Genomic DNA, 27,856 nt, shown 5'->3' with positions numbered 1-27,856 from the left:
GCTTTGAGCTTGTAGATCTGCTATTTTCAGCTAATGTTTCTCTCAGAATAGGGATGCTTTAGGGTTGAAGTAAATAAATGAATAAAAAAGTTCCTATCACACAAAAAATTGGCCGCCCTCCTGTAGCAACTCTGAGGACCCCCTAGGGGTCCCGGAATTATATGAGAAAGTGTGCAGATGTTATGTATAGCAGTGGTTCTCAAACCTTTCCATGTCAAGGACCCTCAAATGAATATATTTGGCCCTGGACGCCCATCTGAAAAAAAATTGCGGCAAGGACCCCCATATAAGATTTGTGTTGTTCAAATGATCAAGGACCCCTGGGGGTCCTCGGGCCCCACTTTGAGAACCACTGATGTATAGTACTTATGACCAATGAAGTAATATGCATGTTGGATCTGATTGTGGCACAAAAAAATGCCATGTGTTAAATGAAAGATAAAATAAACCACACGTTACTTTTTCTTCTTCTGCCATTCATTTATTTCAAGCACCGTTAAGACAATAGAAAATGTGAAACATCACACTAGTCTGCACCACAACCTCATGACTAGGAAATTAGTAAAGACCAATTACTGGATGTCAATTAGGGTTGGGGAGGGTAACCATTTTAACACACATACAAAACAGAGCTTTTGGACCAATGTGAAAGATGACAACCCAAGTCAGGTCATTTCCAAAATGATACAGTTTAATGTTGTGGTGAGGAGAGATTAATATGTTTTCATGTGAATCAAATCTGTACATTCCCTTCTTTGAATTACCCCAACCTGGCCTTGTGTGGGTTTCTAGTTAGGATCTTCTTGATATACTGTAGTATTCACCATACCATAAAATGAACTTAAAAAACTAAACAAAAACAATTTCATTTTATAACAAGATACACCTTGGTAATAAATGTCTTGGGTATAACAGGGAAACACGGTGAGAGGAGCATAAAGATAGGTAGGAGTACTTCATATTGTATATGGATGTATATTGCCTTAAAGAATCCTGTGATGAGTCACATGTGAATCATTATTGTATGCCCACAAAGTGAGATGAACAAGAAATTTCAATTCCAACCCTTCATTTTCACATTGCTCATGTTGAAGTGTTAGTAGTATATGCTAAACAGCTGTTCTAAATTCTAACATTGTCGATTCCTGTCCCTGCAACTACTGACGGCAGTATTCTTTGATATCACCACACAAATGCAACCGTCTTTGTTCTATGAAACAATCAATTTGAAATCATGAAGAATGGAAGCATTTTCAGTTGATCAACCAACGGCTACAGAAGAAAGCAATAACAGTTGATCCAAAAGGAAGAAAACAAGAAAAATGCATTGTGCATTAACAAGCCATAAATGTCCTCATCTGCTAGCAAAATTTATCTTAGGGTTAGACTCAACAATTCAACATCAAACCCATGACCAAACCCAAGAGATGTAAAACAAAAAGTCATTAGGAGTGATGCATTGGGATATGCGGTGCAAGAGTTTCTTTGAGAATGATCAGGTCACCCCACTTACTGCACTGTACTTATCACCTCTTTGATCCATTTCTAAGCTCATCTACACAAACAAGGTCACTTCTTTTTTTTAACACCACCAACACACCTGTTATAAGGTCCATCATTGTGTATACAATATACATCAACAGCATAGGTTATTTAGTACTGCAACAAGACTGCTTCCATATCAAAATATACAAAAAAAGGAGACGGTTTCTACTCATTCCTTCATCCACTCATCAGGGTCTGTGGTGTTATGCCATTCACAAACAATAATTTATCATCAGAAACCATGACAAAAAAATAATCCACACATGAAAACGTTTGTTTTAACATGTAAACATTCATTCACTACACTTTTTTTTTATTTTATAAAAACACGATGGAGCCGGTTTTCTTTTTGTCGTACACTGTACAATTTCTTAAACCCAGAGAGATAGTCTGAAAAATAAATGTGCTCCAAATGTATTATAATAACCCTACAATGACTTGTGCAAAACACTTACTTCAACTAGATTAGATTTGTAAGGAGAGGCCAAGAAGCTTGATTCAACAAGCAGGTAGACAATGATATGACAGAACAGGACAGAGCCAACAGTGTGGTTTCCAAAGGTAGTCACAAACCCTTTATCTACATCTTCTGTCGACCACTCTGTCATTTGAATCATTACAGGGTTCCCATTAGTTTCAATGCATCACTGAATCATGTGTGACAGCATGTGGCAGTATAATGCCTATGCATGCATGAAGCCTCTTTTAAATTATATACAACTACAGTACCTGTTCCAAATGGTTCCTATGGCTAAGTCATGCTTTGGCGCCACAGCTAGATTTCCAAGTATTTTGATTTTGATATTTCACTATTTAAAACTTTCTGCTTTATAAGTACATGTTCAGAATAACTAAGAATACAAATGATAACCACCACGGTATTTCATACATTTCTTGTGAGAGGGCGGGACAGAATAACATCTGACATTATAATACAGTACATACAAGAGGCAAAACATCGTTATTCTGTTTAAAAGGCCAAATTTGAACACACTCAGGAGTCAGGTCATGATCTACGTTTCCCTATAGAATCATGTCTGTTGATATTTAACTGTATCCCCTCGACTGTGCTAACAGTTAAAAAGCGCCAGAGACGTTTCTCTGCGGGTTTGCAAATTATTAATACAATGGAGCATCTGCATACAGTTTGTGCAATTCCTGAAATAAAGTAGCTGAACCATCAAGGCATTTTCAGCAACCAAAAACTAATTTAATGAGCATAAAAAAGTCATAAATAAGTTTCTTCATAAAAAAAAAAAAAGATATTTACAAAATACATCAGTTATAGGTGCCACAGTGATTTGAGAACCAAAAGAGAGGAGGCCAAAACACCAAAAAGGTAAACATAGTTTTGGCACATGTTCTGTTAACAGTGTGGTTGCAGTGATGCATGTGTTACTCAAAAAGACGACATCTAATTATTTTGTTCTTCTGTCCTTCTGCGAGTATTTGCTTGTGACAATTTTGGGCTTGGACACAGTTTTCTGGACACATGCAATGCATTCAAATTAAAATACAGTAGCAGGTCAGCGTGACCGTAGTCATTAAAAAGGAATTTTTCATCTCTTTCCTGAATGAGACTGTATTTTGACCTATTAAAACAAAAACTAAGACCCCTCTTTCTCTTTTGGCTTGGATTTCTGTTGCGTTGTACCCTGTGGTCCACTAGCCACCAGCGCAAGACTGGACTCGGACTCGGCTGAGTTGATCCAGGATGCCTTGAATGCCTTGGGCTGCGTTGTGGGAAGTGTGGGGCTGGGTGTTGCCTCCTTCTCTTCTAGATCATCGAAACTCACCTCCTGCACAGCCTCTTGTTTCTTGAAGGAGTCCCTCCGCTCTGTCAGAGCTAGCTTCCTCATCACCACCACTTCCTTGGTGTGATGGTTGCTGCTGCGGTGAGGTGGTGTGGCTGGTGAGCGGAGGTGGTGGTCGTTGCCTCCTGTGGCAGCATCCCGGTGGCCCCTCTGCCCGCCGTTGCCTCCTGTGGCAGCATCCCGGTGGCCCCTCTGTCCGCCAATGTACAGCCCCTGACGGCCATGCTCGCCCACACAGACAAACCCGGCAGCCGCGTCACTCTCTAGATCCTCCAGCCCCTCCCCCTCGGACAAAGGCACCTCCATAGTGTGCCTGCGGGTGGCGTAGGCTTTCTTGTCGCCATGGTACCCACCTGACAGCTTCTCTGCTGACTGGACCCTCTTGAGGAGAGGCGAGCGCGGGGGCTCTGCACTACGGGGCCGCACCGAGTGGCGGGCAATGGTGGGGGGGGATAGGGTCTTGCCATGGAAACCGTGCAGGGCCTTTGGGTGATTGGGGAGGGACGATGGTGAGCACTGGGGAGACAGAGGCTGGGGAGGGGGGATGCAGGCCAGTGGGGAAGGGGGAATACTGCTGGTGGACTTGCAACGGCCAGCCTTGCTGTAGCGACCCAGGACGTGGAGGGAACTGGGACGGGCTTGCGGCACTGGAGAGTTGGGGGAGCTGGAGCATGGAGAGGAGCTGGAATCTAGCAGAACGGGAATGAAACAGAACCATTGTTAGTCTGTTTAGATTACCAAGTGAATGCCAGTTAAACTTTATAAAGTCATTAGAACATAATGGCTGTCTCTCATTTGCTTCACCTAGAACCTAGTTGGGAACATTCCTCATCGGTTACCTGTTTTGTCCAAAAGGTTACATGAATTGAGCCAAACTAAGAGCGGTATAGCATCATGTGACTAATGTTATTTTACGCAACCTGTGCCTTCGGTTTCCATGTTAATCAAGCATTTAACGGAACTGACCAACAACAACGTTGGTCGACAAATCGTTTTTTAAATTTTCATTCATGGACGATGTTTGATTGTGTCATTTTATTTTATTTGGAAGGGGTTGAAGCTGAGGCTAAGGAAGTTTTGAAATAAACAAAATAAACCTTTAAAATAACTGGATGTATGGGTCGCTGGCCAAACTACACAGCCTTATGGGATATCCTACATAGCCAAGGGACCTGATGTTTCCTAAAACTTTTGATTCCTACTGTAATGAAACTAGTCCCATATACAGTATCCTTTCTAGGAAGATTCTTTGCAAATGAGACAGAGCAAAGGTATAATAATATATAAATTTTTTCACCAAAGTTCCTTTCAAATCTATAATGTTGACGATAAAACTCCAAATAAAACATGCAACCTGTTGATGGTTCATACCAGGACTTTCTCAATAAAGATCTTGATCTTAAGAGACTATTCTGGCAAAAATAAAGGCAAAATGAAAAATGTAATTAATAATACCACACTAAAGACAAATAATTGACATGGTAAGACATCCCTATTTAGGTTGCAGCTGCCTGCAGTGTTATGGTACAGGTAGTGGTACTATGTATTACAAACAAAAACAAGCGTAATAACATCCTATTTCCTTCTTTATCCAGCAGAGAGCAGCATGGTTGCATCTATAGAGAGCAATGTCAGCAGCTGCAGGACTGTAGCTGCTACAGTACAAACATAAGCGAACGGATGCTGCTTTTCTTCCGCTCCATGTTAATGAATGCAGCCGTTCTCACTGGCCGCGCACGGGAGCTCCGATCGCACGTGATTTATTTTCCACTCTGTGTGGGAAAAAAAGCTTGTCCACACGTATTCTCATAGAAATACATTGTATATAGGGTGACCAGACATCTCGGTTCGGCCGGGTTTGGCAAGAACAGTCGTGTGCAAACCTGTGCCCAAGACAAATAGATCTCCGGTTTACTTCCCGTATCTGCGTGACGTAGGTTGGAGTCTATTAATTCCAATGGGAGAGTGAACATTAACACAGCTTCTAAATGTTTCTGTAGCCCCATGGACACTGAACTAAATATTGGACCCATTCTTCACAAGCCACACATCTTCTCAACATTCTCATCCGAAGAAAATCTACTTTGTTAACAACCTTTCTCTGTCTCAGTAACAAACTCTCGCGGGATCTAGCACCAGTAAACATACTGTAGGACCTTCGTGAGATCTGCCATCAATAAAGCGTTTGTGCGGTGCTTTTTTGGTAGGTTTGGTGCGCTAAGACACTGGTTCTCAACGTGGTGTCCTTGAGGGGGTTTCCAGGAGGTCCCCAGCAAACAGGATTTTACAGCATTCCCAGAGATTAAAATGTCATCAAAAGGGTGTCCTAATGCATATCAATCAGGGGGCACTTGAAATTAAAAAGGTTGAGAATCACTGGTCTATGGATGAGAAAAAAAAACAATACTCCCAAAGCATAAAGTCTCCTGATACAAGATGTTGTCATACTTTCCCCGTTTTTTTGGGATGTAAATCATACTAGGGCTTTTTGTTACCCATGGACAAAACACCTAGCAAGTCATCTCCACTCACCTCCAGAGTGATCCGGGGCAGGGGAACGGCAGGGTGTGGAAGGCCCAGGAGAGAGGCTCTGTGTCGGGGAGCCGGAGAGACTGTCACTGGAGGACTGGTGGAATCCTGAGGAGAAGCTGCGGCTGCTCTGCATGGGGGGAGGAGGCGTGTGCTTGGTCAGCTTCTTCAACATGCTTCGTCGCCTGCTGAGGAAAGAAGAGGAAATGCAATTGAGTGACATACTTTACTTGCATTTAGTCACAATGTTATCTCACTTCTAATAGCTACCACTGGGATACAGTAAAGTTGGGATAAATCCATGCAACAATGCAATGTCTGAAATGCAGCCACACTTTGCTGTGTAGGGAGCAGAGACACTTTTTCTTTCGGAATACATTTTGATTGTTTTATTTCGTTGGTAACCAGCCGACATTTGACTGTTAAATGGTGCATTTATATAGTGTCTTTATACAAAGTATTTTACATTCACTCACTGACGGCGGAGGAAACCATGCAAAACACAAACCAGAAGCAGTTCAGTGTCTTGCACAAGAACACTTCCGACACTAACCCAAGGGGAGCGAACCTGGAACCTTCCGATTCCCAAGCAGCCGCTCTAAGTCCCTGAACCACTGTTCCCCCGTTAGATTAATGTAATGGGTTCAGTACTTCATGCTCGCATAAGGTGTCTAAAGCACCTTCAAATATTTATTTGGTATGAACAGAAACAATAACACCCATGCGCAGGCTCATAGACCAGCTAACTCTCTGCTCTGGTCACAGCTCTCTCTTGTTCTCTCTCCCTACGCACACAACAGGGAGTTAAACTGCTTGTACAGTATAACTCGCATCGTAGTTAGATACTGCATGCATGTAAAAAAAAAAAAAAAAAAACGCGAAGCCTGCGGAGCTAGTTCAGGCAGACAACTCAAAGGAACGCCAATTCCTGATCAGCTGATCAGTCACAGGCTCTCTCCATCTGATTGGGGGGGGCTATTTAACCCATTCAATCCGGGAACAAATCTGTGTCATTTTAGATTTTGCTATTAAACAAATAGCAGATATACAAGCTCTATGCGCTATGAGCTTGTAGATCTGCTATTTTTAGAAAAATTGAATGGGTTAAACCTCCCTGCTCACAGCTCATTCTTCTTGCTGCTGCTCTGCCATCTTGCTACTCTGCTATGCTGCTTTGTGCTCTACTCTATGAGGTTTTTTTGTGCACCCACCACCACCCCAGCATCCACCTGTGTGCTCCGTTTCTATGATTCCCTTATGGGGGTCTATTTCATTCCATTCCCTGTAAAATCTAGTTGGCAAATCATTTATTATTCAATCCAAGAGTTGCCCGACTGAAATATGTATGTATTTCAGCCAATATGCACAGAACCTGTGACATCCTCACGTCACTGCGCGCGCACACACACACACACACACACACACACACACACACACACACACACACACACACACACACACACACACACACACACACACACACACACACACACACACACACACACACACACACACACACACACACACACACACACACACACACACACACACACACACTTTCTCTCTCTCCACCAGCAAGCACACAAGAGCTTTTCCCAGCGAATCTCTTACACCAACAAAGCCGTCACAGTCGATCACAAACAGGTTTGTGTATTGGGAGAGGAGGCAACCCCCCCCGCACCCGTTCATTTCAATGAAAAGTTCTGGCTGGCTGCAGCCTTCCTGAAACTGTGAGCCAAGTTTTGCCATTTTGTTTATTCGTATTTAGACCACTAGCCTTTGTGTGGGTGTATGCCGATAGATTGAGCCTGTCAGAAATTGCTAAAGTAAATATTATGTCTTACTCTTGGTGTTTTTTTGGTAGTGATAGATCTCGGCATACACATTGGAATAAAAAGTGCTCATGGGCTTGAAAAGGTTGGTTCCCACTGCTTTACGGCATACATAGAGTATGCTTCTCTGTACTAATGGACAGACGCTATTGATATTTGTGAGCATGATTGTTGGGGGTATTTATGTTATTTGTTGCTGGTTCACGCAACTTTATTCTCTATTGCATGCATGCAGCTTACGAGTCTCTGTAATGGACAGTCCATCAGGATTCGGTTGGCTATTAATATGTGAGCTTTTACCTCTCTGCTCCATCCTTCCTCTTGCTCTTCTTGCTGCGTCGGGCCATCTTAGCCTTGTAACTTGTCTTCCTGGCAGGGCCCACCTTGATAGAGGTGTTCTCCAAGGCAGTGGTCTGCAGGGTCACCTTACTGCCACTCTATTGAAAATATTTACAAGAGATTCAGTTCATTTCTTGTCATATGCTGTCAGGAGCAGTATATTATGAAATACTTAAATCCATAAGTCATAAGTGTATTTTAGGATGAGTAGGGGAACATTTGTTGTAGATGTGTGTACCTTTAGAAGCAGCTCCACCACCTCCGTGTGCACCAGTCCCTGAACAGACTCCCCGTTCACATGGGTGATGAGGTCACCTGCCCTCAGGCCGGCCTCATGAGCTGGACTGCCCTCCTCAACGCACTGTAGAGAAAGACACAAGAATTTAATACATTGATTAAATATCAATTAGAGGCTAATTAAAAACACGTTTTATCAATGGTAATGGATGGAGAGAAGAGTATTTTTTATCCAACCACGCAACAGCTACCAATGGGTGCGAAAAGGGGCTGGACCACGGGCGGGACTTCACAAAGGGTCAATTATTATCAACCATTTTAGAGATACTGGAAATATAACATTTGACATGTCATGTGAACAATATATAAAGCCTATGCCATTATACACTGTACATACTGTTGCTAGTAACATAGCAGTACATTTTTACCCGATATTCTAACCAATGTAAAAAACAATTTAAATAAATATTATTACTGTATGTTATATTATATACTATATTTTAATTTCAGAACACCTACCCACACCATGTGGTGCACGGTGTACACATCACCGTCTCCCATGTAGACTCGGATGGCCCGCAGTGCAAAGCCAAACCTCTTCCCAGAACTGTGGATGACCACAGGCGGCCGGAGACAGCTGATGCTGAGGGACAGGTCTCGGCTGGGGGACGAGTCTCGGGACGAGGGGTTGGAGGACAGGGACATCGACGACTTGGGACTCGTGGGCGGACCTGCTGAGTCGTCTGAATTGGAGGGAAGGATAGTTATTGGGCCTCATTCACTAAGATGTTCGTAAATTGTGTGTAAATAAAGTGTGTAAAGTGGTGTGTATACTCTCCAAGCACAATCTGACGTGCAATTCAAGAAAGGGAGTGTACAGCCTTGATTTGTGTGTACCGCAGGTGTATGGCATGAGGAATCTCAGCTGCTCGTATTTGAGAAGCGCGTTTACGAGTAGATCATTTGCATTGTTCCACACCCCATTTAATACCATAAAAGGCAACAGGAAATAACTTCAAACTGACTTCACCCAACGTGAACTTCACCATGCTGAAGAAGTTCACCTTTGTCTCCTGTCAAAAAGAACAGATCTCGTCGGTGTTGCATCGCCTTGACAGCTTGCACATCTGTTCTGTCTGGAGCGAATCCCCCGATTGCACGATGGATCAGCTGAACATAAAGTAATGCTCTCACGTGTAATGAGAATAAGAAGTTTACAAAGTTTAACCCCACGACCAAATAATAGGCTAATAGACCTCTAGCCCTCTACTGTAAAAATATATATATAAAAAAAAAAAAATAGACTAATAAAACGTGGAAAGGATATGATATAAGCTTTTTCTACTGAACATTGCTCACCTTTACTGAGGTAAAAAGATGATGCTGGAATCCAGGGCACAGTGGAACGCTGCTATCCGATTATGGACCAGAGCTTTATTGATTACTGAGGGGAAATTCCTCTTTTGGATTAGCCTGGCATGGCCAGACTAATATCACTACGTAGATATTAGTCTGGAATCTCTGTGTGGAACCTGCATTTCTGAGGGGCAAATTAAAAAAATGCCTCTGTTGATAAACCCGCCCCATATTTGCATACTGGGCCCTGATTGGTCCCTCACAACTTCGGAGGGAGAGAAATGCATCTCTATTTTGAGGGGCCAGACCTAATCTGGCAAGGGCATTTTTTTATTTTTTATGGCAGATTTGTCTGGAACCAGGCTACTTTTGGATTAATATATCACTGTCCTACGTCGAAATGGTAAATGGATCTGTTCTGGACAAAGCTAGATATCATCCATACTGTATCCTCATCAGATGATTTAGACTTATTAGGCTATTGTGTGAGGCGTTCATGTGATCAATATGTTATAAAATAATACTGCGACATTGGAGGCGCGTCTGTTGCCTCCTGCGACATTAAGGCATGATAGTATATTTTCATCATTATGTGAAACTGTGGCCGACACTGGCAAACATGCCGAGGGACCTAATAATTCAGCTCTAAATACAACTGATAAATATATATTGGTTCGAATATCTATCATGTAGCCTACATCCAAGCAATAGACTGTTTAAAATACATCTTGACAATGTTGGGCGCATGAATATTTTATTTGAGGTTTGGTACTATTGTAATTGATTTTGCATGAAGAATGGTATTCTAATGACATATACGCAAGCTTTGGTCCCATGTAAGTCTGCCTCCGAGCAGACGTGAGAAAGAGTGTACGTCCGTCACAATCCACAGACATTTGTTTTTTGATGAATCAGACTCTTAACGTGGAAAGGGGCGTAAATGCAGATAAGCTTAGTCAATGAGGCCCATTGTGTGCATGTGTAAGTGCTAGTGGGCGGGGGTAGATAACATGGCATTCAAGGGTGCTGTCATACAAACAAGGTCAAGTCCACAATGTTATTCAAATTTGAACTAATATCATCAGCCTAAGCAACGAGGAAGTGGAACCTTAAACCTGAACGAATAATAAATATGTATTCTGTATTAAATCCCTGCCATATCTATGTTATAACAGTACTGTAGGTAGGTACTGCACAGTCAGTGTGAACTTGATAGTGCATAAGGCTACATCATGCTGCAGAGGGCGCAGCATGAATTATAGTTTATTATTCAAAAGGTATAAAAAAATACCATTCAGCTATATTAAAGGGCTATGCTGGCTTCTGATGACTTCATACCCCTTTCATTATTATTATTATTAGTAGTAGTAGTCGTAGTCGTAGTAGTAGTAGCAGCAGCAGCAGCAGTATATGTTATTAGTAATAATGGTAGTAGTAGCTGTGCAGTAGTGCTAGTAGTAGTAGTCATAGTAATAGTATAGTGTATTTATAACTGCAGTAGTACAACTAGAAGCAGTAACAGTATCCTCTGTACCTGGTGTGATGATGAGGGACAGACCAGACACAGAGGCTGACTTGGGGACCTTGCAGGCAGCAGGGGGTCTGGGGTTTTCCGGCGTCTCCAGCTGGTGGGCGATGCGTCGGGACGCTCCTCTCCTGTAGGACGGCCTGGTGCCTGTGCTGTTGCTCCTCAAACGAATGCGCCGTAAATTGGTGACCATTCCATCTGGAGGAAGCAGCAGCAGAGAGCGTGTTTTTGTGACTGGGTTCGACTAAATAATAATGCATCCTCGCAAAGATTTAAAGCAGGAAATAACTTTTTTTCTGTTTAATGGTCACAATCAAGACAAAGATCATGCCTTTAAAATAAATAACAAGTATCAACTTAAATACCAGCTACACTGTTGGCAAAGCACAGCATTTTGGTACTCTCTATGGCTTTGCAGTACAGTAGGATGCAGTCATTTTAGTGTGTCCGTCTATGGCTTTGCGGTACAGTAGGATGCAGTCATTTCAGTATGTCCATATGTATGTCGGTCAGCCTTACCCTCCTCCTCTGCGGAGATGGCGAAACGAGGCATGGTGTCCAGGCTCTGGGTGCTGTTCATCACCAGAGGGCTGGCACTGCGCTCTGACTGGGAAGAGCTGGATGAGGCACGGGGTCGCAAGCTGGAAGGAAAACAGACAGAATTTAGAGGATACTATTTGGAGAAATGCCCTGAACAAAAGTAGCACCCCTGGTAAAATGTCAGTTTTTATCATTTTGATTTTGGCATTTAGCTGATGCTCATATCCAGTGATTTATAATGCGTGTAAGCATAGCAAACTTCATTTACAATTCATTGGGATCGTAGTTATGTATGGGTTGGCTACCGCATATTTCCCTTTCAACTGTGTTAATAACACACATTTACCCAAATGACAGTTTAACTGGCACAGGCGTGTGTGTTTTTCCTGTGTTACCGGCTCTGCTGTGTTGTTTTCCCATCACAGCAGGCTGAGCTTGGAGCGATGACAGTCTCTTAGAAACCAGATGATCAACAACATCATTCCCCCCGTCTAATATTTTTCCTTGCCTTCTTGATATTTATGTTTTGCCATTTCTTCTTCTAATTTTCTGGTAGTTTATTTTATAGGCACTTTGACTATCACTCTGAACTGTAAAGACAAACCGGAAGAAGAGGGTGAAGAAAGAATTAAAGGATGACATGCGATACACGTCACGACGAGACAAAGTCGAAGCTGGGACATCATAATTGGGTATAGCCTTTATTTGGTACGGAAAGTCAGAAAAAGAACTTTCTTTTGGGGTGGGATGTTTCAGAAACCATCAATCTCACCTGTCCTACCACATGAAGTGAGACAGGAAGTGACATGCAGCAGGAATAGAACCCGGGACTCGCTGTCAGGCATCAGAGACTATGTAGTATGCGGCTTAACCACTCAGCTATCGGTGTCCCACCAATGATTATTTCTATATTTCAATGAAAATCAAGGTCCTACACTGAGGAAAGCCTTTGACCGAAAAATCCATATGCTGATTATTTTTTATCCCCTGCTATAAAAGAACAATACTGGAATAAGAACTAGAAAGGTACACCCAGTGGAGCGCAAATCTTCGCCAGGAGGCATGCCCTAATTATAGTGATGCAGTGACATTTCTACCTATAGCCATGAAAGAGTAGCGTGGCATTTGATTACCCGTTGTACATCATCCCTACCGTCTTCCTCCCTCTCTCTCTCATGCACATTGTCTACCACTCTCCATCTTTCTCTCAGATTTCTGTCATTCAAATTTCTCTGTAAGCTCTGTAATGTGATTGATATTACAGCTACACAAGTTGACAGTCAATTTGACATAAAGCTGTTCACAGCTATATGCAAAAGGTGGCAGACCATGCCAGCATAGTCTCAGTATTAGTCATGTGCGAGTGTGACAATCAATATTTAAATTCAGTAGGGAAGTTATTTTCAAATCCAGCATGCTTGTTCAGCAACTGTACATATCTGTGATTTCAAGACGGCGCCATATTACGCTATCTTACTTTTGGTGCAAGCGTTGGCGAATATCTACACTATAAACTTTGTCAAAGGGGCTAATTAAAGACCGACCCTCGTCTTCTCAGGGATTTGGGGTATGTTTGATGTCACGTTTATAAATGTATAGTTTGGTGTTAATGTCTAATGGCTTGTGCTAGGGTCCAGACGAACCAAAACAAAAATAACGACCATCCAAAATGAATGTATACAGTCAACATGATTAGGAAAGAAATCATTGTATTTCTAAGTGAAATTATAATTTATTTGAACCACTTGAACCCCAACATCCATATTCTAGGGTGAACATTAGCCACAAATAGCCGATCTACAAGCTCACAATGCGTCGCGTGGTGACCTCGTAGATTGGCTATGCTTGGCGAAGACATTTGGTGTAGGGTGGAAAGAGAGCGTACCTAGTACAGGTGCAACTCGGGTCCATTTAACTAGTACGTATAGAGGATTTAAATAGTTAAGAATCGGCACATCAGATCAACCTCTGACTCCTCCCTCCTCTTCCTCACCTTCCTCTGTGTCCATCAGGCCTCCGGTCGCCGGCCCCCGGTTGTTTGTGTCCATCGCAGGGGGAGTGGATCCCCCTTCCCTCCCAGCGCTCCTCCTTCTCCTCACTGTGGCTGCGCTCCGATGAAGACAGGCTCTGATTGGATGGCGTGGAGGTGGAAAGATACTCTGTGCTGCTGTACACCTAGAGGGACAAGTATGTGTGTGTATGAGTAGCTTTTTATGTGATAAAGAAAGCAGCGCTGTAAAGTAACTAAGTACGTTTACTCAAGTACAGTACTTAAGTAAAATGTTGAGGTATTTTTACTTTATTTCCAGTTTTCAGTACGGTACTTTTACTTCTACTCCACTACAGTATATCTCAGAGGCAAATATTTTACTTTTACTTCACTACAATTATTTGAAAACGTGAGTTACAGTACTAGTTACTTTGTAGATTTTGATTATTATTACAAAACAAACATTAATTCTCTCAGTGCCAATGAAATAAAAAAATATGTTCATACTGTGCCAGCAATTTCTTTAAAGTAAAAGAAAAGTGCTCAGGAGCCGAGATACAGCCTTTTTCAGTAATAAGTTAAACAAGAAGTGAATGGAGCAGCAAATTATTATTTTTTTAACTCGTTCTTGGCACTGAGGGCATTCAGAAAAAACTCGGGATAACTCATTTTTGGCACTCAGAGAGTTAACCACTTCAGCCCTATACACATTTCGGCCATTTGAAAATAGCCGACCTACAAGGTCACAATGCATTGTGAGCTTGTAGATCTGCTATTTTTTTAAACTTGTGAAATGGGACATTCTGCATAATGACTACTTTTACTTTTGGTACTTGGAAGTACATTTTGATGCCAATACTTTTGTACTTTTACTCAAGTCAATTTTTAATTCCGGACTTTTACTTGTAACAGAGTATTTCTACATTGCAGTATTGATACTTTTACTTAAGTAAAACATTTGAGAACTTTTTCCACCACTGACAGAACGTTGGTGGAGCCGGAGGCGGGGGGGGTACAGTACCTTGCTGAAGCGATGGGCGACGGAGGAAAACTGCCGCAGTTCAAGGGACGACTCGTCGTCATTAGTCTCGTCGTCGTCGTCGTCGTCGTCCGAGTCCAGGTGGCTGTAGCGATCCGAACGGGCTGCAACAACACGTGGCACATGTTAACGGGTCATGGAAAACACTGGCACTTTATTCTCCCTATCCACATTTAGAATCATCTCCTGGTCTGGTAGGAAAGAGAAGGAAAACACAGTTCTGCCCAGAAAAGGTTGTTGGTTTAATAAAATTGATGTACTGTCTCGAACAGTTCCTTCCAGAAACTGGACATAATAAGAGTAAAAAAAAAAACTACAGAAAACCAGAAAGCCAGAGACTGAATAGGTAGCTGTAGTAGACAGCACTTTGCTAACAATGGAGAACAAAATAATTGTACTTTTATGTACCTGTACACAGGACCTAACAATGAAGAAACCTTTAACCTTGCTGGATGCATTAACAACTAAAATACATATAAAACACGGCTGGGTGTGTTTTATATCACATCAAAGGACAGATGAAGAAAAAGCAGTGAAATGCTCTAGCATTCTGATAAACCTAAAACAATTATAAAGCTGAGATTGGTTTGCAACTTTGCAGCTAATCAAACCATCTGCAGTTCAAACAGAAGGCATTTTATGGTCTGCCTTCTTCTGGAAGAAGGCGTTTTATACATTGGAACAGTGAATAAGATTTATTATCATTATGCTCAAGACCATGGCAGAGTTCCTTTTCCTAGAAGTGTGGACTGATTTACAATTCAGCACAAAGATTACAGACAACTATGAACTTGCATGGAATCCATTCCATTACTTAAAGTACTACTTTATTGTGTAACATTCATTTCAGTAGTCTTTTTGGTGACACCTCTCATAGCTCTGTTGTCAGTGTAGTGTTTGTCTATATGGAAGTACCGCTCAAAAAAGGAATGCTTTGATTTTAAAGTTAAAGTCGTTAAATACACTTCCAGTTTTGTTTAATAGTGTTTAGAGAAGTTGTCAAAAATGAAACACGTGGTCCGGACGGTTGGCGTAACCGTCTGGGCACCTAGGCTGGTAATCCTAGACGATACCGACGACCTTTGCTGCGTGTCACCCCCCCCCCCCCATCTCTCTCCCCGTTTCCTGTCAGTCAGTCTACTTTCCTATCAAATAAAGGCAGAAAAAGCCTCAAAAAATATCTAAGAAATAAATTAATTTAAACACGTGAAAAATATAACAGTAAAAGATTGTCAAAAATAAAGTTACACAATATGATTTTAAAGACATTCTGTGTGTATGTGCACACACACAGATGTGCATTTTGTATCCTAGTAGTGGAGCTGAGGCACACTGTCAAAGCAGATTGTGTCATCTGTTGCTTTCAGCGGGGAGCCACCTGAGAGTGTGTGCGTGTGTGTGTGTGTGTGTGTGTGTACGGCACTTGCACAGAACCGTTATTTGGTCATGTAAGCTGGTGTGCCACCTACTGTCAAAGTAACTGGTGTCATCTTCCGTCTCCAGCTGCGGTATGAACTCTGCCTTCTGCCGCAGCAGCCCGGTCCAGTCCAGGTCCAGGAAGAACATGTGTGTCTTCACCTCACTGATTCCCCCTGGAGGAGACAACAGACCGGCATGAATGTGGTTCCCTGCCACATGCATATGGTGGCTAAGACTAATCCTTTTGCCCATTTGTGGACTGTGACTCTCCAGCCCCTACCTGTACATGCTGGATACTTCCCAACAAGGCTACTGCAGTCTACTGCAGTGCTTTTCAGACTTTTCTAATATTAGCCAAGGATCCCCAAACAGCAGTGTCCCCTTTGGCAAAATGACAAAACAAAATAGCCGATCTACAAGCTCACAACAAATCAACTGACACGTTGTGAACTTGAAGATTATCTATTATTGCTATTTCTTTTAATAAAAAATGAATCCCAATTTTCTTAAAGAAATCCCAAATTAGGGATGCCAACAATCTTATGAATTAAAACAAATTCCTCTCCTTTCCAATTGGCTCCCTTTGAAACCCACGGGTCTATTGTATGTATCTATAAGCATCTATCCATGATTTCATCCATTCATCCAGTAGTAACAGTCTAATACAGTGTTAGTGAGGAGGTGGTCACCAACCTGTTCCCAGTCTCTCCAGTGGGCTCTGCCTCAGCAGTCTGGTGATCAGGTCCTGGGTGTCAGCTGGCAGGGCATCCTCCCCCTCTGGCCAGATGATCTCATCTACGGAAAAGAAACAGTTTGTGTGTCGACTCGGTCATCAATCAGGTTGGATTTATGAGCTGGAGTGTGTACCGGAGGCTCCATTATGTTATGTCCTCGTGTCTTGTGGTGTTCTGTGAATTTAGTGCATCTCGTCTGTTTTTCCACACAGTGAAACCAAAGGATGACAACGTCTCTGTTCATATTGCCTTTGGACAATACAGAGGTTCAGAATTAAAAGGAGCACTAAGTGATCTTCCTTGTGTGCTAAAACGTTCTTCTACAACGTGGTCGCCCCAGTAAGCACGTGGCAGGGAACTTGGCAGCCTACATGTGAAGGCAACCTGCACTGAGCAGACTGCAGACTAAAATAGCTAATTCTAAGCCTATGAAACTATTTGAATATTCATCTCATGGGAGTATACATGTAATACATATTAAAGAATATTATTCCTTTTCAATTTGTTGACATAAAAAAAGTGGCCTAAAATATCACTTAGTGCTCCTTTACAAGAAATTCAAACCTGTATTACAAATATCCCAAGACCAAAACATTTGAAATAACTTTTCATCCTTGCATCTAGGCACGGCAAGACATACTAATGCAGGGGTATTCAACTAGATTAGGCAGGGGGCCACAACTGTAAAATAATTTGGAGTCGGGGGCCACACAGCGCAAATGCACGCGCGCGCAGCGCGCGTGCATGTGCGCACACAATTTGCGCGCGTGCGCGAAGCGCACGCGCGCGAAATTTTTCGGGTCTAATTCGGGTCTAATTCGGTCTAATTCGGTTCTATTTGACCAATATAAATCAACCTTTTTTCGGGTCTAATTCGGTCTAATTCGGGTCTAATTCGGTTCTATTTGACCAATATAAATCAACCTTTTTTCGGGTCTAATTCGGTCTAATTCGGTTCTATTTAAGGTTCTAAGTTACGTTCCAATGAAAGATGGCCTTTCAAGAACTAATGAAGGATAAATAATTTGTACTGTTTTAACTTTGATAACATAAATCAAAGTTAAAATAAATAATAATTATGAAAATTAAAAAAAAAAAAAAAAAAAAAACTTTTTTTTTTTTTTTTTTTTTTTTGGGGAATATGGCCAGGGGCCACAAGGAAGCTCTTCGCGGGCCGCATGTGGCCCGCGGGCCGCCAGTTGAATATCTATGTACTAATGTGACAAACTAATGGATCTCTCACCATTGACCACCTGACCGAACAGTTGCTCTGGTGTGTCTCCGAAGAAAGGAACACAGCCCACCAGGAACTCATAGAGGATGATGCCCATAGCCCACCAGTCCACTGGCTTCCCATAGCCTTGTCTCAGAATGACCTCTGGGGCGATGTACTCTGGAGTTCCACACACCTACAGGGAGGAGGACATGAAAGATAATAATAATAATAATAATAATAATATGGTCCCCACCCCTTAGAGGTATTTTCTGTCACAGAACATTTGCACAGACTTAAAATGTGTCCTCTACATTTTTGCATCCTAACTATTAGGAGCAGTGGGCACCATTAATACAGCCCGGGGAGTAGTTAAGGGTTGGGTGTATTGCTCAGGGACACACAGACCGGGGCCTGAAGACGAACCAGGGAACTTCTGTTTCCCAGACGGCCTCTCTACCCATTCAGCTATGGCCCCCTAACGGAACTCATGATCTAAGTGTAGCACAAGTGGAAATGATGTTGTCAGACAGTCAGATAAACTGAGACTGGGACAGAAAGGAACATTGAGTAAAGACAACAATGAAAAGAAAAGGGGAAGAGAAGAAAATAATAGAGACAAGGAGAGGAGAGGAGAGGAGCAGCTCACCTGTTTGTCAATGAACTCCCTGGTATCTTTCTCAATATGTCCTTCATACAAGTTGGTGGTCATATTCATCAGACCAATCTTTGACAGGCCGAAGTCAGTCAACTTTATGTGCCCCAGGGAAGTGATTAACAAACTAAAAAGAAGAAAGAAACACAACAATTAAGAAAAACTAAAACACAACAATTAAGAAAAACAAACACGTTGAGACACGTTAATGTATCTGAGACAAAATCTGCTCCATCAAGAAATAGGACGCCCGTAACTTTGGAGCTTAGCAGTACATCCTATAGCCTCAATAGGCTCTGCCTGAAACTGGAGAGCAAAATGCAAAATGTGCTCTGTGAAATGCAAGAGAATGTCACCCTTTAAAGTAAACCGATCTCTTGACAAACGGACACTGGGAAAGTCTGGTCGAGGACTCACTTGTCAGGTTTGAGGTCTCTGTGTACGATGCCATAGTTGTGAAGGTACTCTAAGGCTAGGACCGTTTCTGCAAAGTACATGCGGGCCATGTCCACGGGCAGAGGTCCAATGTTCTTCAACAGGTTGGCACAATCACCACCTAGAGATGGCCAGAGGACATAACATGTTATTCTCTATGTTTGTTGTTGTGCTGTTTTGGGTCGACTTTCTGGCCTACATCCAGCTCTTACAGATCAAAGCAAGATTTCTTGCTTGAAGGCTTGCACCAAGATTTCTCATTATTATTTGCGTTAAATTGGACAATGCATTTAAACGTGATAAACAGCTAAATGCTGTGGTCAGATCCAGTTTTTATCATCTGAGGCTGCTTGCTCAAATTAAATCTGTGCTATCTTTTAATGATTTTGAGCGAGTGATTCATGCTTTTATCTCCAATCACGTTTGGACTACTGTAATGCTCTTTATGCTGGCTTAAACCAGGCCTCCATTGCACTTTTAAATGCTGCGGCACGTCTCTTAACTGGAACCAGCAAGCATGACCAATGTCAAACCGATTCTGGCTACTCTTCACTGGCTCCCTATTCGCTTCAGAATTGATTTTAAGATGAAATTGTTTGTTTTTAAATCAATGAATGGTTTGGTGACTCAGCACCTCTCTGACTTTTACATGTCTATACTCCTCCAAGGTCATTGGTCATAGGACCAACTGAAACTTGTCGTCCCAAAGACACGTTTAAAGACCAGAGGTGACTTTTCGGTAGTAGACCCCAAATTATGGAATAAGCCACCCTCCCATATCAAACTGGCCCCCACCGACATTTAAATCTCGCCTTAAGTCTCACTTTTGTACCATGGCCCACCAAATCCAGAGCAAACGCTACCTTCCACATACTCCATGACCATGCAGAGATGCCTCCTGGCTTCAAAGGAGCAGAACATGGAGACCACAAAGGGGTTCTCCGCAAAGGTCAGGATGTCTCTCTCCACAAAGACCTGCTGGATCTGGTTCCTCAGCATCAGGTTCTGCCTGTTGATTTTCTTCATGGCAAAGCGCTGCCGCGTGTCTTTGTGGCGAACCAGAAACACAGCCCTGGAGGGAAAGACGGAGTCAGAGGCAAATTAAAGGACCAGGCTGGCGGTCTGGCATGTTTAGCCCAATGACTATGACTCATGGTATACTATACACAGCTTCATGGCACCTTTATTTTTTGGGGCAAAGTTACGTTATTGTTTTAACGCATTTACAATTGCAGATTGATTTGAACATTTTAGCCAAAAATGTGATCTTTTTTTTCAGATAAGATCAGTTATTTTAATGACTGGAGAAAATGTTAATACATTCATAATTTAAAATGAAATCCATTAACATCTAAGCATGGTCTATGTTTATGTACGGCTCAAGCTGTGAATAGACAATGACATTGACACCAGTATTGTACTTTGAGTCAAACTTGAAGAGTACAATTCATGTGTAGGGTATCACGATGTGCAACAAAGAAAAAGCAAATAGATACCAAACATACTAAGTACAAATTGAAATCAAAGAATACGTAGGACACATGTATGTGCATATTGGTGAGGGGGGGACAAATGGTTGGTGGGCTGGACAGAGATCCTAATGGGCTTGGTTAAAAGAGGCGAGAGGGGTGCAAGGGAGTACTGATAGACAGGAGAGAACTTTAAATGAGGAGAGAACAATGTTAAAGAGACAGCAATGTTAAACTAACCAATCAACCGCAAACCCTTCTTCACGATTGTCTGTTTTTATTAGGGCTCTGTAGTTTCCACAGACAGACGGAGTCAGTCAATCAAAGGCAAACTCACCCATAGGCACCGTTACTAATGAGCTTGATGGTCTCAAAGTCACTCTCCAGTGGTTTCCTGCGTGGAGGGGTGGAGGCTGCCCGACCCTGCAACACACAGACAAATATAAAGCAAAAAACATTACGTAAGTACGTACGTTTAGTTATTTATTATTAATATTAATTTCTTCAGCCCCTTTCGTAATTCTTCCTTTCATGCTTGGAAAATCTGTCAGATCCAACCTTTTTGGGCCCAAATGTCCACAATTTACAAAACTTTCACGGACCCCCCCTTGGGGTTCAGTGTTTTACAGTACCTCTCCGTTGTCATCAGGATCCCTGCTGGCTGCGCCGTGGCCTGGGCTGGTCTGTTCCAAATGGACCATATCTGACAAAGGAGAACAGATACCAGGTCAGTCTACTGTGTTCCACTTTATTCAAAGTGTATCAAGACGACTTCTTAAGCTGGCTGTATGGTTCTAAAGCACAGGGTCGTGCAAGTGCAATGTTTCACGCAACAACAATGATTTATTTTCAACTAAAACAAATGGTCACGTAAAGTCCAATTGTGTAATTTAACTGCTTCATTTAAATGACTTGCATCATCATAAAAGGCCAGTCCACACCAATGCAACTCCTTGCAACTGCCATTGGGGATAATGGTTGCAAGTAGTTGCAAGTAGTTGCATGTTGCAAGGAGTTGCAAGGAGTTGCATTGGTGTGGACTGGCCTTAAGACAATAAGATAAGATATATTTTAATGTCACCATAGGGAAATTTGCTCTGGATTCCATCCAAAGAAGATAAAGTCACATCAGCATCTCAACAACACATAGCTTGGGGCGCCCCGATATCCGAGTGGTTAGGGCGCATACTACTATGATCAACCAGTCCCTGGTTTGATTCCCGGATGGATGGACCATTTGCTGAATGTCTTCCCCCTACTCTCTCTACTTATGTCCTGTCTCTCTCCACTGTCGCTGTCAATAAAGGCTAAAATAATTAATAATAATAATATATATTTTTTAAACGACACATGTAACAGTTCTTCTTCACTTCTGACAATGGTGACATACTGCACAACCACCATGGCCAACAACCTACATAACCTGTTCGGATTGAGAAATGTCATGTGTGACTGATTTCCCCAGGCCTCAATTTTATTTCAGTCAATCAGGAAATTGTGTATTTGGAAAATGGCAGATTTTCTTTTTTCTTTGCCAAGGACTTTTCAGTTAACAATGCAGTAGAGTGCCAGATGTACTCTACACTTGCACAAAGGAGTATAATATGGTGTCCTGTTGGTAACCTTATCAAATGGGCTGTGGCACACTTAGCAGAGGGGTGGAGCACTCCATGTATTGTTGTCAGGCAGGGCATGAAGCACAGCTGGGGAAACCACAGGGGGAATTCAGATCCTGACATAATAACAGGAGGGGCTCCAGGAACACGAGAATATGTTTTCTGAAGGAAGGTAGGGAGATGCAATGCAGGACATGACATCTGTGAGAAAATGATGTAGACCGCCATAAAGCTTCTCAGAACTAATTGTCTTGGTCGTTTCCTAGATCAGTGCTTGGTGAAGCATAAGCTATCGGAGAGGCAAAAGTGGAGCACAGTTATTGAGAAACACTATATTAATGTAAACCAGTGGTCTTTCATCCAGTGGGCTAGGACCTAAAAGTGGGTCATCGTGGGATATACTGACAGGTCTGCAGACAATAAACAACAACCTTTAATAAAGGAATGTCTATGTTGGGTTGAATTGGGACATTCCAATCATTCGGGCTCAGCGCAAAACCAGCTCACAGCCATTGTCTTTTACAAACAAATCAATAAGAAAATACACTTTTTTTTAAAAATGAGTCAAAAATAAAGAATGAATCAATGCGGTACCTTCCAGAGGGTCCCTGGTGAGGCCCAGCTGGCTGATGATGTATCGGGGGATGTCTGTCTTGATTCCCTGGCTCCCCTTGGCCTGGCCCTCTGCTGTCTCCAGACGATGGTAGAACTCCTCTGGGTCAAACTCCTATAGTAAACAGAAGAAATCAAAAGTGTTGCAGTCCATAAACATTTCACTTACAGTATAGGGATTGATTAAATCGACTAGTTTGATTAACTGTTGCAGCCCTACACCTGGGACAGTGCAGTATATTGTCACCATGTATGAGTCACCTGGGATGACTGACAGGTACTCTGCAGGTGAATGGCATGTTAATGGCTTGTCATTAAAGTGCTAGCGATTAGCTGGTCTTACCAGACACTCCAGTAGCCTGGCAGGCCTGGAGATGATGATGAGAATATTCCTAACCAGTTTGATGATGATGGCGACCTCTTCGCTCTCGGAACGTTCATACGCCTGAGGAGAGAAGGACCAAAAAGTACATTGTCAAGTAAATGATATGTGATTCATGTGGCATGTGCACCAACTGCTTGATACATTTTCAAGTGCATTTTTTAACCCATTTAAACCTGAGGCCGATTCTAAAAACGCCTTCTAAATCCTGACATAAGTTTTCTGAAAAACTACATATATATATTTTTTTTTTTACTATTTATATTATTCGTAGTGTTTTGACAATTATTTGGGGGCCACTTGCAATATTCTCACATCCCACCGATGTGCCACGGCCCACAGGTTGGGAATCGCTGCTCTAGAACACAGCATACCGTAGGTTCACTGAAGTTTTGGGGAATATTCTTCTAGGCACCCATTACACTTAAGGCACCCAGTCATATTCCAACATTTTCTGCTGGGCAATTACTCATTTGGTCACTTTGCCTGGCCGTGTGACTGCGTCTAATAAATATTAGGAAAGGTTTATGAATAAACTTATCAACAATGTTCCCCTATCTTAAGCTAGCATTACCTTGCCGTTATCAAATAGCAGCCTTATCAGCGTGTGTTCTAATACTGCTGCTGAAAGGAAAGAGGTCACTGGGATTTCTTTGGGTGTTACTGGTTAATATTCCTAATCCAATCAGTTTTCAGAACGAGGTTTACAGGACCAATCATAAACCAATTCTACATTTTTACAACATTGGTTGCTAAGGTTGCAGAGTCCCGAGTGTATAGGTTATTAAAGGTTGGTGTAAAACCATCACACTAAATCTGCTCAAGCCAAATAAGTCTTTCATAAACATCAAACCTCAAATGAAAATACCAATTACCGAGCAGGACAGAGAAACAAAGGAACAAAGGAGAAGAATGTTCATAAGAAATTCAAATCATAATAAGCTTTGCTCATCTCTAGGTCTTTAACGATTACTGGTTCTGATTCTGGGGTTTAGAAATGGTCATCTTACACACTATCAAAACAAGTCTGACTTATAAAAGCAGTTTTATATAACAGTATCCACTGTTCCACTACAAGGCCTAAGGGGGCCAGGCTGGGCTGGGATTGTTTAGAGAACAGGACTGGGAGCATTGTTTGATTAAATGAAGCTACCATCCAGCTGGAAAATCATATTTGCTGCCATCATGACTTGAAAATAATTATAGTAATGTTGTTTATTTATGTATTTGGGGGGCTGGGAGAAGAGGATAGCACATATAGGGTCTGGAAAATTGCTACCAATGGGGTCGTTAGAAATGAACTCTATGATCTTATTATAACTTGATTCTCAAATGTGGCCTTATTTTCAGAAGACTCTACTGTAATGCTTAAAGGGTAAGACCACTTTGGTAGAGGTTTGGGTTGTGTAGTTACCTTGCCATGATGTAACTCCAAAGGTGGACAAGAAATAAAAAATAATTGCTCCATCGATTAGAAATTGATAATTCAAAATATGCTCCTCATTGACTTACATTGTGCGGTAAAACTGCTCTCAAAGTCACTCTTTTAGCACAAAAACGAACGCAAACAAAGTTGATTCAGACAATATAGAACATCACCAAACCCAGTACTGTTTTTTTTTTTTATAAAAATGTCAACTTCCTGTTGATTTTGCCATTTTTAATAAGTAGAAAACCCGGACTGGATCGGCGGATCCGGATCCAGATCTTCAAATAGTAAAATCAACAGGAAGTTGACATTTTTATTAAAAAAACAAACAGTACTGGGTTTGGTGATGCTCTATATTGTCTGAATCAAATACGTTTGGGTTCATTTATGTGCTAAAAGAGTGACTTTGAGAGCAGGTTTACCGTACAATGTAAGTCAATGAGGAGCATATTTTGAATTATCAATTTCTAATCAATGGAGCAATTATTTTTTATTTCTTGCCCACCTTTAGAGTTACATCATGGCAAGGTAACTACACAACCCAAACCTCTACCAAAGTGGTCTTACCCTTTAAGAAAGCCATAGTACCGACTCAGGAAAAAAAAGGTCCTTCAGGGACCATAACGGCAATCCATTGTCCAGTATAGAGTAGAGCAGTGGTTCTCAAAGTGGAGTCCGGTGACCCCCAGGGGTCCTTGAGGGGGCTCCAGGTGGTCCCCCGCTAAATTTTAAATAACAGATCTAAATCTTAATAAAGATCTTGAAGATCTGCTATTTTTAAAAAATCTTGAAGAATTGTTAAAAATATGGAATATTTTCTAAACATTTTAACAACACAAATCTTGTGTGGGGGTCCCTGGCACAAAATGTTTAGAAATGGGTGTTCGCGGCCGAATACATATTAATTTGGGGGTCCTTGACATGAAAAAGTAGAGACTGGAGTATAGAACAGTAACAGTAGTTGAGATAGGAATTGTTCTTCTTATGGAAAGTTACATAATAAATCATAATGCAATGTCAACGTCTAAGTAGTAATAGAAAATGACAACCCCATTACTGGCTAATGAGCTGGATGGAGTCAGAGCACAGGGAGAAACCAATCAGTGGTCAAAATGCAACAATCAGCAACACACTCATGTCTTAATGGGCCAAACAAAACAAGCTTTTGTTTTTGCAAAAAATCAGGGAGGGGTGGGACAACTTACAAGAGAAAACACAGAATCTCCAATCAATTAAGGTCACCTTGTTTTATATGCAGAACTAATCATTTATATTGCTTAAAGTTTGTAAATATTGGAGTTGTATTCTTCAACTGAAAATGTAACTCAGCAGGGAAATGAATAACAATAAGTGATCAAAGAAAAGCTCAAACCAAAAAGGCTCATGATACATTTAGAAGGTTTGGTCCCAACTTGGCTTTAGGGATGATAGTCTACATTTTGAGGGTACGATTTTAGTATCTGTAGTTTCATACAGCACTGTGGATGTATAAAGAAATCGCAAATAGCAAATTTGAGGTTTTATTACACTTTCCCCACAAAATTACTTTGGCATATTTTAACAGATTTTTTGCCTTTCAAAACACAAACAATACAGTAGCCAAATAATGCAGTTACAGTTATAATACAGTTAATTCATTGTGACGTTTTAAATCATGGTTAATAGTAAAACTTGCTAATAATTGCAGCCCTACTTGGCTTATGCATTCTTCTGTTTAATAAAAACTAAAGTTTAACCAGAGCCATCAGCACCATCTGTGGGGTGGGGACATTTCAAACCACGGTCTCTCTGCTAAACATCCACACAAAAGACAGCCTAAAACTCATCTCTTCAACAGTTTGGAAATGATATTCTGTTTTTATGCATTTGATGTACAGTATAATCAATTTGATTAACCAGTTGATGGTTATTAGGTAGCTAATGGCAACAATGACAACCCACCTCGTGTAACAGCTTTTCCAGTTTCTCCTGCAGCTCCATGAAGTAACGCGAGGTGACCAGGCCCTTATGGGACTTGTCCAGGCAGTCTCTTGCGAGTTCCACCAGCTGGTGCTGGATGAAGCCCAGCACACCATCAGCCAGTGGCAGGGCACTGCCTGGGGAGTAATCTGCAATGATGTCCAGCAGACGCCCTTCCATCTGGGCTGTCGCCTGAGATATACCAAAGATAGGAAAGTTTATTGACCACAGAGAAATAATGTAAGTGACTATGTACTAAATGATATACCTTCACCTGAGAAAAACATATGAGAATGATAGAAAGCATATGTGTTACATACGACACCTTCTTGTACATTTTTTGTCTTGTTTAATATTGTTTGATGGCTACACATGGATCGGTGAAATTTAAGTATATGGGACAGGACATGTGATGCCACTAATATATCTTCATCTAGTGAGTAGAGCAGGAGACATTAAAACAAAACATTTAAACAATGAGAGGAGCACGTACTATACCTTGGGAAAGCGCTCCTTGTAAACGTGATTCATCATGACGATCTCATTGTCAAATGTCCCACAGGTCCGCCCAGGGCTATGCAGAGATAGAGATGCAAAATGGTCATTAAAATGCTTATAAATACATAAAACGTAGAACGAAATATGGGTTATGTTCTACTATATATATATATTACCATTTCAGTGTGTGTGTGTAAAAAAAACGAATTCATGTCAATTTCGTATCTCCATAAAATAAATTCAGAGGGCTTCATGGGAATCAACCAATGGTTTCCTTATGTTTAGTCACTTGAGCCATCAACGTACCATATTTGAAGTTGATACTTTTACTATGATACTGATCAATTTCACGTACTGCATTCATAGCCTTATCTACTATAAGTTCCGTTAGAAGGGTGAATGTGTGTGCATACTGCATACCAATTATAAATCAATGTAATGTCAACAATGATATACATAGTGATCCTGTATGTCCACATATAATATTGCATGCTACAAATACAGCATCAACCTGTAACACACAGTATGGTGCTAGTTCAGGGCAATATCAACAGTTGCACATGCGCCCTGCTATCATTTAGTGGCAACATGAGTAGTTGCACATGAGCAATTGGAAAGTACTCAAGAACTGTTGCACACACCCTCTGCTACTATTTCTAGGACAGCGGTAGTTCACAAAGGCAAAT

At 41.6% G+C, this 27,856-nt stretch overlaps 1 protein-coding gene across 4 annotated transcripts in view; it reads right to left on the bottom strand.

The window, feature by feature from the left end:
- Positions 1–469: 469 nt before the first annotated feature.
- Positions 470–27,856, bottom strand: part of mast3a (microtubule associated serine/threonine kinase 3a) — a 50,109-nt gene continuing 22,722 nt past the window's right edge. For 2 of the 4 annotated variants that reach the window (XM_084057711.1, XM_084057709.1), the window contains 21 exons: positions 27,171–27,246; positions 26,655–26,864; positions 23,246–23,347; positions 22,885–23,017; positions 21,307–21,377; positions 21,012–21,097; positions 20,069–20,277; positions 19,188–19,326; positions 18,765–18,897; positions 18,146–18,311; positions 16,862–16,963; positions 16,219–16,341; positions 14,732–14,853; positions 13,714–13,895; positions 11,700–11,821; positions 11,187–11,378; positions 8,816–9,039; positions 8,298–8,420; positions 8,021–8,157; positions 5,892–6,076; positions 470–4,048 (listed from right to left, as the gene is read on the bottom strand). In XM_084057711.1, the coding sequence (XP_083913837.1) occupies positions 3,153–4,048; positions 5,892–6,076; positions 8,021–8,157; positions 8,298–8,420; positions 8,816–9,039; positions 11,187–11,378; positions 11,700–11,821; positions 13,714–13,895; positions 14,732–14,853; positions 16,219–16,341; positions 16,862–16,963; positions 18,146–18,311; positions 18,765–18,897; positions 19,188–19,326; positions 20,069–20,277; positions 21,012–21,097; positions 21,307–21,377; positions 22,885–23,017; positions 23,246–23,347; positions 26,655–26,864; positions 27,171–27,246 (3,733 nt within the window). In that variant the 3' untranslated portion in view covers positions 470–3,152. The remainder of the gene's footprint in view (positions 4,049–5,891; positions 6,077–8,020; positions 8,158–8,297; positions 8,421–8,815; positions 9,040–11,186; positions 11,379–11,699; positions 11,822–13,713; positions 13,896–14,731; positions 14,854–16,218; positions 16,342–16,861; positions 16,964–18,145; positions 18,312–18,764; positions 18,898–19,187; positions 19,327–20,068; positions 20,278–21,011; positions 21,098–21,306; positions 21,378–22,884; positions 23,018–23,245; positions 23,348–26,654; positions 26,865–27,170; positions 27,247–27,856) is intronic. The other 2 variants (XM_084057712.1, XM_084057710.1) reach the window with 2 other exon arrangements.

Source organism: Gymnoscopelus microlampas, assembly GCF_963454915.1.
Source record: "Gymnoscopelus microlampas genome assembly, chromosome: 5".
In the NCBI taxonomy this organism is placed as follows: domain Eukaryota; kingdom Metazoa; phylum Chordata; class Actinopteri; order Myctophiformes; family Myctophidae; genus Gymnoscopelus; species Gymnoscopelus microlampas.
The sequence above is the reverse complement of the archived record's forward strand: the minus strand, read 5'-3'. Positions and strand labels throughout refer to the sequence as shown.